The 12,809-nt window shown below is 39.8% G+C and overlaps 1 protein-coding gene across 3 annotated transcripts in view; it reads left to right on the top strand.

Moving 5' to 3' along the window:
- The window catches only part of ARID5B (AT-rich interaction domain 5B), a 122,964-nt gene that overhangs the window by 91,967 nt on the left and 18,188 nt on the right, over window positions 1–12,809 (top strand). For all 3 annotated transcript variants that reach the window (XM_076339325.1, XM_076339323.1, XM_076339326.1), the window contains 2 exons: window positions 2,123–2,175; window positions 9,878–9,975. In XM_076339325.1, coding sequence (XP_076195440.1) covers window positions 2,123–2,175; window positions 9,878–9,975 — 151 coding nt within the window. The remainder of the gene's footprint in view (window positions 1–2,122; window positions 2,176–9,877; window positions 9,976–12,809) is intronic.

Here is a 12,809-nt window from a genome sequence, read left to right on the forward strand (position 1 = left end):
CCGCTGATTATGACTAGAAATAGGCATGTTGAAAACTCTCTAGTTTTCTGTTTTGTAAATCTGCAGTGTCTGTAATGCCTTTCTTCTGAGTTAATAATATGACGTATCTTTATTGTGCCCAGATGTTCTTTATGAAAGGACAAATATTAAAGGAAGACATTTAAAGGTGGTCAAGAAAGGCACAAAAGCGATCATATTTTTAAGCCCCAAAATGTGTTTATAGTTAATAAATTACTGACTTTGGAGAATATAAAACCAGACTGTATCTGTTTAATACAGAATGTAATGTTTAGAATTGCTTTGGCATGTACAGTTTGTAGAGCCACAATCTGCAAAGCAATTGTAGGTGGAGAAGATACAGTTGTAACTAAATTTTACATAAATATTGCAGCGCAATGTAGATCTGTCAGAGTTTCCAACAAAAGCTGTAAATGGGGGTATTTTTCCTCCTTATCTATAGATTGAATGATACTTTATTTCCTTAAAGGGAGAACTCCATGGATTGAAATATTATTTACTCTAATTTATCTCCCAGATTAAAACCATGTGTTATTTTGATGAAGAATGTCAAACCTGTATGTTTTACATAACAATTTACATACCTAATAGCAATTGGCACTGATTGCAACAGGCCTCCAGCAGCCATTATAAACTTATATAACTCCAAATGATTACAGTGTTTGTCTGAAAACTGGCTGCTTGAAATGGAAGTAAAATTAATGTACTATGAACAGCTTCGTTGCATTATGCATTGATTCAGATTAAATCAAGGCCTAAGCAAAGCTCTTGATAGCTTTGAAACAGTACAAGGTTCAATGAGGCTTTCAGAACGTTTTGTGTTGAAGAGAGGATTTTTTTTCCCCCGTTTTATTCTACACTCCCTCAAGCATGGGGACAGGGTGGGCTTAAAGACAAGCTAAGGTACTATTTCTAAAATTCCCCACCAGGGATAGGGCCCTCTGCTAACATTCAGCTGAAATACACTGAAAGTTGCCTGACATTCATTATAAATTAGGGGCCTGATCCAGCAAATACTTAAATGCCAAGAGTAAGTATGCTGAGAAGAGCAGAAGTGTTTGCAGGACGGGGCTCTCTATTTGTCCAGCAAGACTTGTGCAAACATTGCCAATATAAATAGGTTAGTGGGGAGAAGCAGTATGTACACTACAACAGAGCATCCCCCTGCGGAAGAAGAGATCCCGTCCTCCGTGATCTGCAGCGTTATTGCTGAGTCTGGCCTGAAGTATTTGTAGTATGTCTATGGGGAATCACTGTTTGTTGGTGGAATAGTGCATACATCTTTCATAGAGCTGTGACATCAATTTTTCTTCTAGCAATTAAAATAAAATAAAGTAAAATAAAATAAAGTGAGACACCAGCAGCAAGCAGTGGCCCCATGGGACAGTGGGCCAGGATGAAAAGCACGTGAGAGGGGAGGAGTTCTACAGGAAGTAACAAGCACGTCCCAACACATCTTTTGAATTGAGTTGCCTCTGTTCCTCCCACCCCACAGCCGTGGGCAAGGCACAACCACTCATACCATAATTATTACGGTAATTTTCATTTGTGCTCCCCCCGGGTTCATTCGCATGGGACCCGTTAGTACGCAGCTTATTGTTTATTGATTATGGAGGCCATTATCTGAGCTGCAGTAAGTATTGGATATTGTTGTTTAATCAATAGGCTTTCTCTGTGAGCCAGTGTGTGGCTCATGCTTGCTTGCTAATGAAATCAGTATTAAACAAATAATTAAAAGCAACATTCTTCCCAATGAGTAATTTTTATTATCAAAGTTATGGAAACGTGCTACAGTCATTATACTGTGCCTCTTATCAGCGAAGTCAAATGAGCCTATTACCTTTGTCTCAGTGTATTTTTCCAGTCCTGTTAAGGAATCTAAGTGTGTTCTCTTACATGTAATTAAAAATATATATAGTATGGGCTAATATTTACTCTTCAGATTACGTAAATACTTCTTTGGAAAATGTTTCACAGGAGCTTTTTCAAGGGCTGTGAGCTTTTTTTCTCTATTTTTCTTTTTTAAAAACTGTTTGATTTACATTTCTTTGAAATCTGTTGGTTAATGCAATGCTTATCTAAATACTTATTGTCCCTCTAACAGTTAACCTTTGGACTATGTTTCAAGCTGCTCAAAAACTGGGAGGATATGAAACAGTAAGTGTTTAAGTAACTTAAATGAAATAATTGTGCAATCTAACTTTTCCCTGTTAGAAAAAAAATGTAAAAGCAAACAATCATTTGCTGCATTTTAGGCTAGCTGTACACATTGTGGGTTTATTGGACCATTTTTGGAAACAGTCCCAATTAGTTCCAGGTTTGGCAAAATTGTAAACTTGTCGTAAAAACTACAAGTGGAAAACATATGTAACTCTTCCCTGTCAAGGAAATTAGTTGGGTCTGTAATTTTTTCCCATGTTGAGAAAGGGCTATTATTGTACAACAAGCCAAGATTGCATAAAAGAAATTTCACTTGGCAACATCCCTGACATCTGTTCATGTCTAATATGGGAAATGTATTAAAGGCTTTCAAAAGTAATCAGCATTGTCCATTAAGGAATAGTATGCTGCAGTATCTTCTCTTATTCCAAGTGTAAAAGATCTTTATTAGACAAGGGTCAGTACCACATAAACAGGAAGTTATCAAAGTAATTCAGAAAAGTCTCTGACACTTTTTATCAGCTAACCATATCTGACAAGAGCAGTTTATTTTTAGCTCCCAGGAAAATTTGATGGCCATGGATTTTACAGCATGTATTTTGAACCAATAAAATATTAGAGCAACAAACTTAGATTAAAATCTTGAAATGAGAAGAAAGAGCTGCATTAATATGGCACATCGAGATGACATCTGTAATAAAAACCAATTGACATAGGAAGATGTCGTCACTGGAAATATTTTCTTTGCACACAATGATCAGATTAAGTTGTTCAGTTCCTGCTGCAGTTGGATGAAAGAAATTATTTTTGCTTTGTTTACAAAGTAATCTGGGACATATCTGTGCTGTAGAGAAATGACAAGAAGAAATGCACTATCAAGAAACTGAAAGTTGTTTGAACCACAATACAAAACTCACTGTTTTCCTTCCATACAATAAAGCATATTGTTCTGTAAATCAGCAGCCCGGGCTGATTAGCATGGGTGTGGCTAGGATGTTGTGAAACATGAAATCTAACATTCTCAACAAAAATATGTGCTTGATTTGGCTTTTATTGTTCCTATATCTTTCATTAATCAGCACATACCATGCTTATGTACAGGGGTGTGCGTAGGTGTGCTCATGGATATATATGAATGAATAGCTACCATAGATAGATCATTACAGCAATTATGAGCCAACAGTAATTGCCGTTAGTTGTAAAGTGCAATGAAAATGAAAATGAGGGCTAAAATCTTGAACTTGATCTCAAGCACAAGGGAAGGCGGGGAGGGAGATTGAAAGGAGAGTGGTGTGCTCAGAGTGCTCAGGGAGGCGGGCGGTTTTCACGGCAACATTTCAGATCTGCTTGAAGGGACCGAGGATAGAAGCAGGGATGCCGAAGTGGTGGCTTGCTGGAGAGACCTGAGTTTTAGTGCCAGGATGAGAGGGAGAGGGATGGATTTAGAGGTGCTGGAGAAGGTGAACCTCTGTGCCTGGGGCAGAGCAGGAATAGGTTGGTGAGTTTGTGAACACAAGGCCAGAGAACCAGGTTTACCAACGGTAGCAGAAATGTGAGAGGATCAGAGGGGAAGGATCACGTACATGAGAACGTCATCCAGGGTAGCATCAGTCCTTGTCTCAAAGCTCCTGTCCTTTTCTCAGCAACAGATGTTCTCTGTTGTTTAGGGGCATTTGTCACCTTTGATGAAAATGTACCAGTGGTGCTTATTCTTCACAGAGAAGAAACTAAGCAATTGCTTGCGGGTCAGTAAATGGCAAGGCAAGCATAGCTCACCCTCTGACATACATGGGAGCCCAGCTTTGGTTTGAGAGTGACTCTGGCTGAAGCGATGGGCCTGATCCTGTTTTTATGATGTGAGTGGCGTCTGTGCTTTCTGCAGAAGAGCTGAAGTTGGGAGGACCGTTGTGATGCAGTTTAAGTTGGACATGGAGCATGAGGTTTCCTGACCTCATTCTCTTCTGTTAACAGTCTCATCCTCAATATGGATCTGCCTTTGCTTTACATTCCGTGAATGTTAAACCAATAGCTGTTGCAATACTTTGACCTGTGCACACCCTGGGTTTTATTATTTTATGGCCAGTTGATACTCCTTGAGTTTGCCAAGCTGCATTTGTTTGTATATATTTTATCATGGTGAGCATTGCTGAGAGGCTTTCGTGTTTGATTCATGTTTCATTTTGCAGCAAGGCAGTGGATGACTGGGGTGACATGGACCTCAGTATCAGTTCCAGAATCTTAAGCAGGTCTGCTTAGATGTAGAAATTTTGAGTGAGTGCTGTAATTCAGTAACAACCAGAATCCACCACTCGCATGCACAGTGCCAATATCTACTGATGATGAGAAGTCATGTGCAGAGCAAAGGCTTTCTCAAACCTTCCCTGATTAATACACATTTATCTATATGGACCCTTCCATCTAACTTGAATGAGTCATTTGTCCATTATAAGGGCTTCATCATCTTTAACTTGTTTTAAAATTTCACAAGTTTCTGGTTTGTGCATTGAGATAGAAATGTGTCTTTTCTCTTGGAAGTATTGTAAAGAAAAGAATATTTAAAAGTAGATACTTGGCTTCAGCATGTGACAGCCATTTTATGAACAGGAAACAAATAAAAGATTGGTTAAAATCACATATGGGAACTTAGAGTGGTCACGTGACTAGATTTTTACTAGTAAGTGTAGAAACTTTCCCAGTTAAAGCAGTTGCAAACTTTACATCCTTGTGTTTGGCAGAACAATGATAGTCAGCCCATTTTCAATTTAATCCCCTGCCCTGTCCACCTCGTCCACGTACAGATACTTCGATGGGGCTTTAAAAACATCTTTGAGAAACAAGCAGAGATTATGTATGGTGTTTTCCAGCTTCTGCCCAGGTTCACAGAACAGTGCAAGACCTCTGAGTCCAGTCCTGTCGGTTAAGGATCTAAAAGTGAATGAAAACAGCCAGGGACTGGATTCGAGGTGCAGAGAACAACTTTCTTAGCCATCTGTCTGACTTTCCTTTATTGTCATGTATCAGGGGCTGGAATGGATCCGGTGAGGCTTGACAGAGAGTATTACCTGTACATACAGCATATGCATATGGGATATCTAGAAGTGCCAAGTCATGATTGTGTGTCATATGTCATATTTAAGGGCTCTCCAGTTAGAGTACTTGTGAGGGTCATTTCTCATCTGTCCATTATCTGTTTGACTACTAATTCTTAGTTAGTTGTCATCTATAACTGTGTAATACCACACTCCCATGTACTTCTTGTTGGACATAATACAGGCTTAATAAAAATAGCAACCGTACAAATTGGTTTAAGTCCTTAACAGATGAAGCTGTCTCTTTGGAATTGGTGGGATCATGTTTCTCTTAAACAAAGATAGTTGAAATGAGCATCTTTGTTACTAATAATAGGAGAGTGCATTGGAAAGCACTCTCTATAGCAGACCTTCACAGTATGAATGGTTTAAAATGTCCCCAAATCCCTGGATGAAATACAAAACAATGTCACTTTCTAGGGGGCTCAGCTGCAGTGGCATTTAACAGTCATTGCCTGGAATTTTCTGAGTTGCCCTAAGTCAAGTGAGTAAAAGGTGCAGATGTTCATAGATGGGAAACTTCCAGGACTTATCTAAAGAGTTGTCCTTGGCAAGTCGTGAAGTGGCATTTTTCCTTTTGAGCCAACAGAAGAGGAGTGCCTTGGCATGTTTGCAGAGGGCTGTGGTGCTGAATGGACTCTACCTGGAGATGTCTTAGAGAGATAAAGGGTAAAAAGAAAATTAGGTGGAACTTAACCTTCGGTGTGTAGCAGCTTAAATTTTGCCAAAGGTCGGGGGGATCCCATTTAGCTGCTGCCTCCTGGAAGCAACAATAAAGTGCTTTAGTTTTTAAAAATTAATGATTGACACATGCAGCAGTCCTGCGTCTGGGCAGGCCCGATGAAACTGATATATCAGTGGAATGCAAAGCTACCTGGGTTTGTTTCATACAGAGCTAATACCCAGAGCTCTGTTTTGAAGAGCGTTGTGAACATCGCATACCGTGACCAGAAAATTCCCCATTAGATTTGCAGCAGGAAATAAGCAAGAAGCCTTTTCATGAGGAAGGGAGCTGAGATTGCAGTGCAGTTCGTAAGATTTCTCAAAGCAGAAGACACCATTAAAAGCATGTGTATAAACAGTCCTTTACTTTAATAGATAAGATCATTGCTTTTATTTGGTTGTTCTTGAGTACCAGTCACTGCCTAATACTGTGCTTATAGGAACCAGATCAGATCTGCTCTCATGTCCCTGGGCAGACCAGTCTCTTGCTTAACTCCAAATTCTGCTGATTGGGAAAGATGTCACAGAGGTTTTCAAAGCTCCTGGCTTCCAATGGGCCCAGCTCTAGGATTCTGAAGCTATAGCAAATTGTGGGAGGGGTCTGCAAACCAGAAGACTACTTTTAAACTAAAGCCAGCATTGGAATGGGAAGCTGTCAGAGATGAGACTGGCCTGTGCAATTGCCTTGATTAATGGGTGAGCCTGGAGCATCCTGCACTTCTAGAAATGTGGCAGGCACTGGGAAGGATGTACATACTGGTAGGAGTAGGGAAAAACAAATTGGAGAACTAAAGCAGCAAAGGTTGTCTTCTGTATGTTTTCTACTGGAGCAGGTCAACTTATGTCCAGGAACTGAAGCTGAATTACTCTAAAGTGTGAAATGAAAGCGCTCAGGACATTTGTTAAAGCTTTTGAAGGGTCTTAGTTGTCTTATGCCACTATAGCTCCATGCCCTTAAAAAAACCCAACACTTTGCTCCTGAATGTTTATGGAAAATTCCCTGCCTGGGCAGCTGAAATATTTTACCATTTTCATACCTTTTGTTATCTGCCTTTTTGTTCCTTGTGTCCTGTCATGGACACATTACTAACCAGGAGCACATATGAGCCCTTTCAGGGTTAAAACCGCTGTGTAAAAGCAGCCAAGGCAGGCATTTTTGGTATGAACAGCAACCATAAGCAAAGCATTGCCAAGCACTGCCCTTTCTTGGCTCCTCAGGAAATTCATAGTCACTGCGGTGGCTGGGAGGGACTTGTATGAGAGAAGAAAGCAGTCCTCGATTTGGATGTGGTCAGCATGAGCATCCAGCTTGAGCAGTGCTGCCCTGCATGACAACTGTGAAGTTTACACAGTGCAGCATTTTGTTCTGATTCTTTAAGGATGTAATTTATCAGTTACTTTAGTCCTTTGAAGTTTATTAAGCATAAAAACTAAACTTTCCAGAGCAGGGGCAAACTCAACCCCAGGCTTTGTTAGAATAACAGTCGTTTCAGGGAATGTTAAATTTAAACTTAGCTCTGTACATGGGAGGGCACAACTCCGCTAATTGCCAAGGAGTTCTGGTCCGTTGCAGAGGCAGAATTGGATAAAGCTGGGCAAATGTTTGTGTAAATACTATTATTCTAAACAGCCTAGAGGAGAGAGACACCAAAAATTATTTCAAAGGGATTCCCTTTTCCCCTCAAAGATGGTTGTGTTTACTGATGTTCCAGCCTGCATATCGCCTCTTTAGTCACCTCATAGTTAATAAGACTTGGGCGCTAAGGTTACCATTTTCCTTTTAAAAATGGAGACCATGCTTCTTAGTCACATCGGGATGTTTAAAAAGGGGACTTGCAGTAGTCCTCTTGCTGACTAATCCTTTGCTTTCATTTATAGCTTCTGCACACCATCACTGTACTTAGCCAAAGCATCAGGTCCTCGCCCACCGCCTGGCAAGCCAGCCAGGCTGTGCTTGCCAGAGGGCCAGAGCACAGACCCCAGGTTGGATTTGTGCATCTTCATTCCCCTAGTCGGTGAGGCTGCCAGAGACTTGATTTAATGTAAAGCCATTTGCAGCAGTCCTCAGGGGATCTGTGATTTTTGGGAGCTACCAGAAGGCAAGACCTGTCTGGCCATGCCTCTGTCTTTTGCCTGTCCCAAGGACTGGTGGAATAGGTGTGGGAGGCAGGACCAGAGGTAGCTTCCCCTCCAGGCATTCCTCCACAGCAGGGGGTACTTGGTCCAACTCTTTTTTGACCTTTCAGGTTGCAGAAGGAGCATCCATTCATATTCTCGGGAGGTGATGTTCTTTATGGCTCATTAGGACTCCACTTCTTCAACACCTTTAGTAATAATAATAATGACAAATAATAATAATAGAACTGTGGATAGCCTGTGGAAGAGATGGCATAAGAACTTAAACAAAATAGACTTAAAACTAACCATTCCTCAGATGAGTGTTTTTGATTTTTATTTTAAAAATTCGTTTGTGCAGAATTTATCCTTGCAGTCTCTCTCTTGTGCCTGTGGTCTTTGGGTTGGTTACAGAAGACAGAAAATAAAATTAGCAAATGCAGTCAGTCCATTTTGCTTTAAATGAGTTTTAAGATAAGATACTCCCCCTTTTTTTTTTTTCAAGTATCTGTAAGTGCAAACTATGTACAGGTACTAAAAGTGAGTTGGAGGTGCTGATGTTTTCTAAGGAGAACTGTACAAACAATAAACTTGAAGAAATTGTAACATTATCAAATTATAAGTCTCCAGCCATGCTTTTGGCTTTGGAGAATAATTTTTGCAAAGGAAGGATTCTCCTTTTATATTGAGTGAAAAAGAAACACCTCTTACCCTGTAATATTTAATGACAGTAGCTATCTCCTCTGTTTAGATTAAAATTACAGGCCTCAGATTGCAAGTTGTAATATTTGTTTTCTTCTGATTGCTGCCTTTAGCTCCTCAGTAAACGCCATTGACTGCTCTGTGGGTAACTCCGAAGAAGCCTCCGGGGCTGAATACATTAAAATCCACAGCATTCCACAAAAAAATGACAAAATTCTCCCCAAATTGCCCCCACAATTTTCCACTGGCCTTCTTTATGAGCTGCAGGCAAAAGAGGGTGATCTATTGTGCTTGTCCTATTCCCATTTTTCTTCCTGTTTTAAACATAGCAGAATATATAAAATAATGAAGTGGTATTCAGAAACAATTCTTTTGCCAGGTCTTCCATCTGTTATTCTGTATAATCCTAATTTCTGTACAAAAAAACAGAACCATGGTATGCAACTCAATATGTTACAAGATGTTTATTTTTATCAGCATGGTCCAATAAAGTACATAGCTCAAATATTAACGTTGGAGTATGTTAAGATTTCATTACTATTTGATCTATATATTTTACTGACATAAATGGATAAAAATAAACAGCTTGTAACATACAGAGTTACGGACTATGCTTTTGTGGATTTACAGAATTCTGTGGTGGATTTGGGTTTTGCAGCAGATTTATTTTCTCTAATTCAGTTAAAATAACTATGTAATCATTATTTGTGCTGAGTATGGTTTGAGCTTCATTTTCATAATTCACCGTGGGATTTGTCTGCATAACTTCTGATGGTTAATGACCCTATATTGATTGAGATTCTCTTTTGTGAGGCCGTATTGCTTGTGACTTGATAATGAATGAGTTAGATCACTCCATTTTAGAGAGGAAGAAAATAGACAGTGTTAACTTACCAAAAAAAAAAAAGACACCCAAAGCTCTGTGCACTCTATATATTCTGTAGGAGCTTTTATAGTGCTTGTAGTACATGCTGTTCTGAAAGTGTCACACATGCATTTGTTGTTGTGAACTCAAACACTGTAGAATCTGTAAAGATGCAAGATTAAATTTTCCATTGCCATTTTTACAGATAACAGCCCGTCGACAATGGAAACATATTTATGATGAATTAGGTGGTAACCCTGGAAGCACAAGTGCTGCTACATGTACTCGCAGACATTATGAAAGGTAAGATAACAAATCTGAAATGCTTGTTTAATAATGAAAAAAATTAATTTGGAGAGCCTTCAAAGCGTTTTATAAGAATTAGAGAAAAAGAGAGAGAGAGACTTCTTAAAGATATAGTAAATATTCCCCCAACAGTTTAGTCAGATAATCCATTGTAATTTAAACCAGAGTGTATGTCTCCAGTGACTAAATAAACAAAACAAGCATCTGATTTTTCTTTGGTACATATCTTAATTTTTACAACAGCTTTCCGGTTAAAGAAGCTGAAAAATTGAGCAAAACATACTCAAGGAAAAACAAGAAACGACAGCTAATTGATGCAAACACTTGTCTTCTGTCATTTTTTAGGAATACCAATTAAGTAAATTGTGGTTGTGATCAAAATAATGGGGTGGCCCACAATGCAGGGTGCTGTTAATGTTGTAGGTCATGCAGAGCATTGCATTTCTCCTCTTCATTGCATTCCTTCCCTCCTCCCTGCCTGCAAGCTGCTGCCAAACACTCTTTCTCTGCAGCCATTGTTGCTGGTCAGAACTGTTGATTTCTTATTCTTCCCATGTAGATAATAACTTCCAGGGCTTGTGAAGCCAGCACGCATTGAATAAAATACTGGAGCTGGAATGTTGTTTTGGTTTGGTACGGTTTTTAGAAACAACTCCTTTTCTTTTCTTTTCTTTTCTTTTCTTTTCTTTTCTTTTCTTTTCTTTTCTTTTCTTTTCTTTTCTTTTCTTTTCTTTTCTTTTCTTTTCTTTTCTTTTCTTTTCTTTTCTTTTCTTTTCTTTTCTTTTCTTTTCTTTTCTTTTCTTTTCTTTTCTTTTCTTTTCTTTTCTTTTCCTTTTTTCTCTCCTTTTCTTTTTCTTTTCTTTTTTCCTTTTTTTCTTTTTCTTTTTTTTTCTTTTTTTTTTCTTTTTTTTTTCTTCTTTTTTTTTTCCTTAGACAAGCAAATGTTAATAAAAGCTCTGCAATTTCAGGCTCAGATAAGGAAAGTCCAATCTCTTGTTCCTGGGCATAAACAAGTTACTTTGCTGGCGTCAGGAAGAGATTGTACTTGCCTGTGCACAAGGCAGCACAGCAGAGCTGTGCTCAGTGGGCAGTGTTTCACCTTCTTTTAGTGCCTTATATGTTGGCCACTCCAAGTGAGATGCTGCCCTCCTCACAGAGGGAGAGGTTGATCACCCTCATTTACAGGAGACATCTCCAACATGAGGACTTGGGTGCACAAAGAAGTTGCATGTAATGCCACTATAGAAGTTAGAGTTAGAAGCTTTCTGGAGATCGAGCCAAGCAGCAGAGCAAATTGAGTGAATTGCTGTGCACGTCAAACGGGGCTTTTCCCTGCCTTTGCGTTGCAGACAAACGTTACAGATTGTTGTAACTGACTCATCAGATTGTGGGTATTCAGCTCTTCCCCTCCATCATTAAAGCCCTGAGAGGCTCAGGGCTTCCTCTTGCACCCAAGCCAGCTGATGGGTTTCAAACTGGCAGTCTGGGTCTTCCCTCGCCAGATGTGCTGTGTAGGATGTTATTTATTTGACAGAGGAGACCCAGGCACTCATGAGAGTTAGGTCTCTGCGGGTTTAGGTTGCACAGGGAGCAAGCATTGCTGGGCTCTGTGTTGAAATCCTAGAGTCACCGAGAAAGCGTGTCTCTTGTAGTTGTGGAAAAATAAATGAGCCATTCAAAAATACTCCATGAACTCCTGCCTGTCTCTTCTGCTTTCATGCTAGCGGTTTATTTTTTTACATACAAAACCCTTGAATTGCACTCCTCCAATGCATAGAGACTTGTATGTGTGACTTACTCAGCAATTACTCAGGGTTATGCTGCAAAGTGTCACAAAGCCCATTGTGCTCAGTAGAAAACCTGAGCAGATTCATGATGCCTTCAAGATTCAGAAGCTTTTCCAGGCTACCCAAAGCAGTTCTGCTTGCCTTGAGCCAGTCAGAGGAAGGAGGAGTCTTTTAGTTTATGCTTAAGATGGGTCTTAGCACACTGAAGAGCTCATATCTGAGTTCTTGGATGCCAGAGTCCATTGTGTAGTTCTTGGTTAGGCCTGGTACGAGGCAGAACCTGTTATCCAGGTCTCTGTGGCAGGCTGTCAAAAGATGGCATTTGGAGAAAAAATCTTTTAGGATTTTTAGGTTAGCCCTAAGCTTACCTAAAATATGCTTTACCAAACCTGGTCTGAAAAATCAAAACACGTATACAAAAACCCTCAGTGCCTGGTCCAATCTCTGGATTTCTAGTGTTAGACACTTTTTTCCCACCACAGGAAAGCTGTATTAAGCCTCAGACTTGGCAAAAAGTAAATGAAATTGTCATGGTTTATTTCAGCTGGTAATTCTAACTACAGCACCTGTAAATGTAATGCTCATTTATAGCCAGAGTGCTCAGATGACATTTAATCTAAAACTAGAACTGCCATGCAGGAATACACATTCATGATTCAGGACACATACATTTTCTAACTTGAAGGTGAGCTGTAAAGCTAAACTGGAAATTGAATTAAGCTGGGAAGTAAATGCTGAATAAACCTCATGATTTTTCCTTTCTGAATCCCACTGGCTTTTCCTTGCTTACTGGAGGCAGAACAGGCAGTTCCCTGACTTCACTGATCCTGCTGCTGTTTGACTTAGCCTTGCCATTCATCTCTACAACTAGATCTCAAGGGCATCCATGTTGTGTTAACTAGCTTTCTTCCAAGATGACAGAGAAGCTGCTAGCTGTTTGCACCGGCTTTAACATATCCAGGCTGCTTAGATGGCAGCGGCCTTTCAGTGACATCCTAAGGATGCTGAGGAGTGGAATGGCACGTATGTCCCATTCAGGTACTG

Source organism: Aptenodytes patagonicus, chromosome 5 (genome assembly GCF_965638725.1).
Source record: "Aptenodytes patagonicus chromosome 5, bAptPat1.pri.cur, whole genome shotgun sequence".
Taxonomy (NCBI): Eukaryota; Metazoa; Chordata; class Aves; order Sphenisciformes; family Spheniscidae; genus Aptenodytes; species Aptenodytes patagonicus.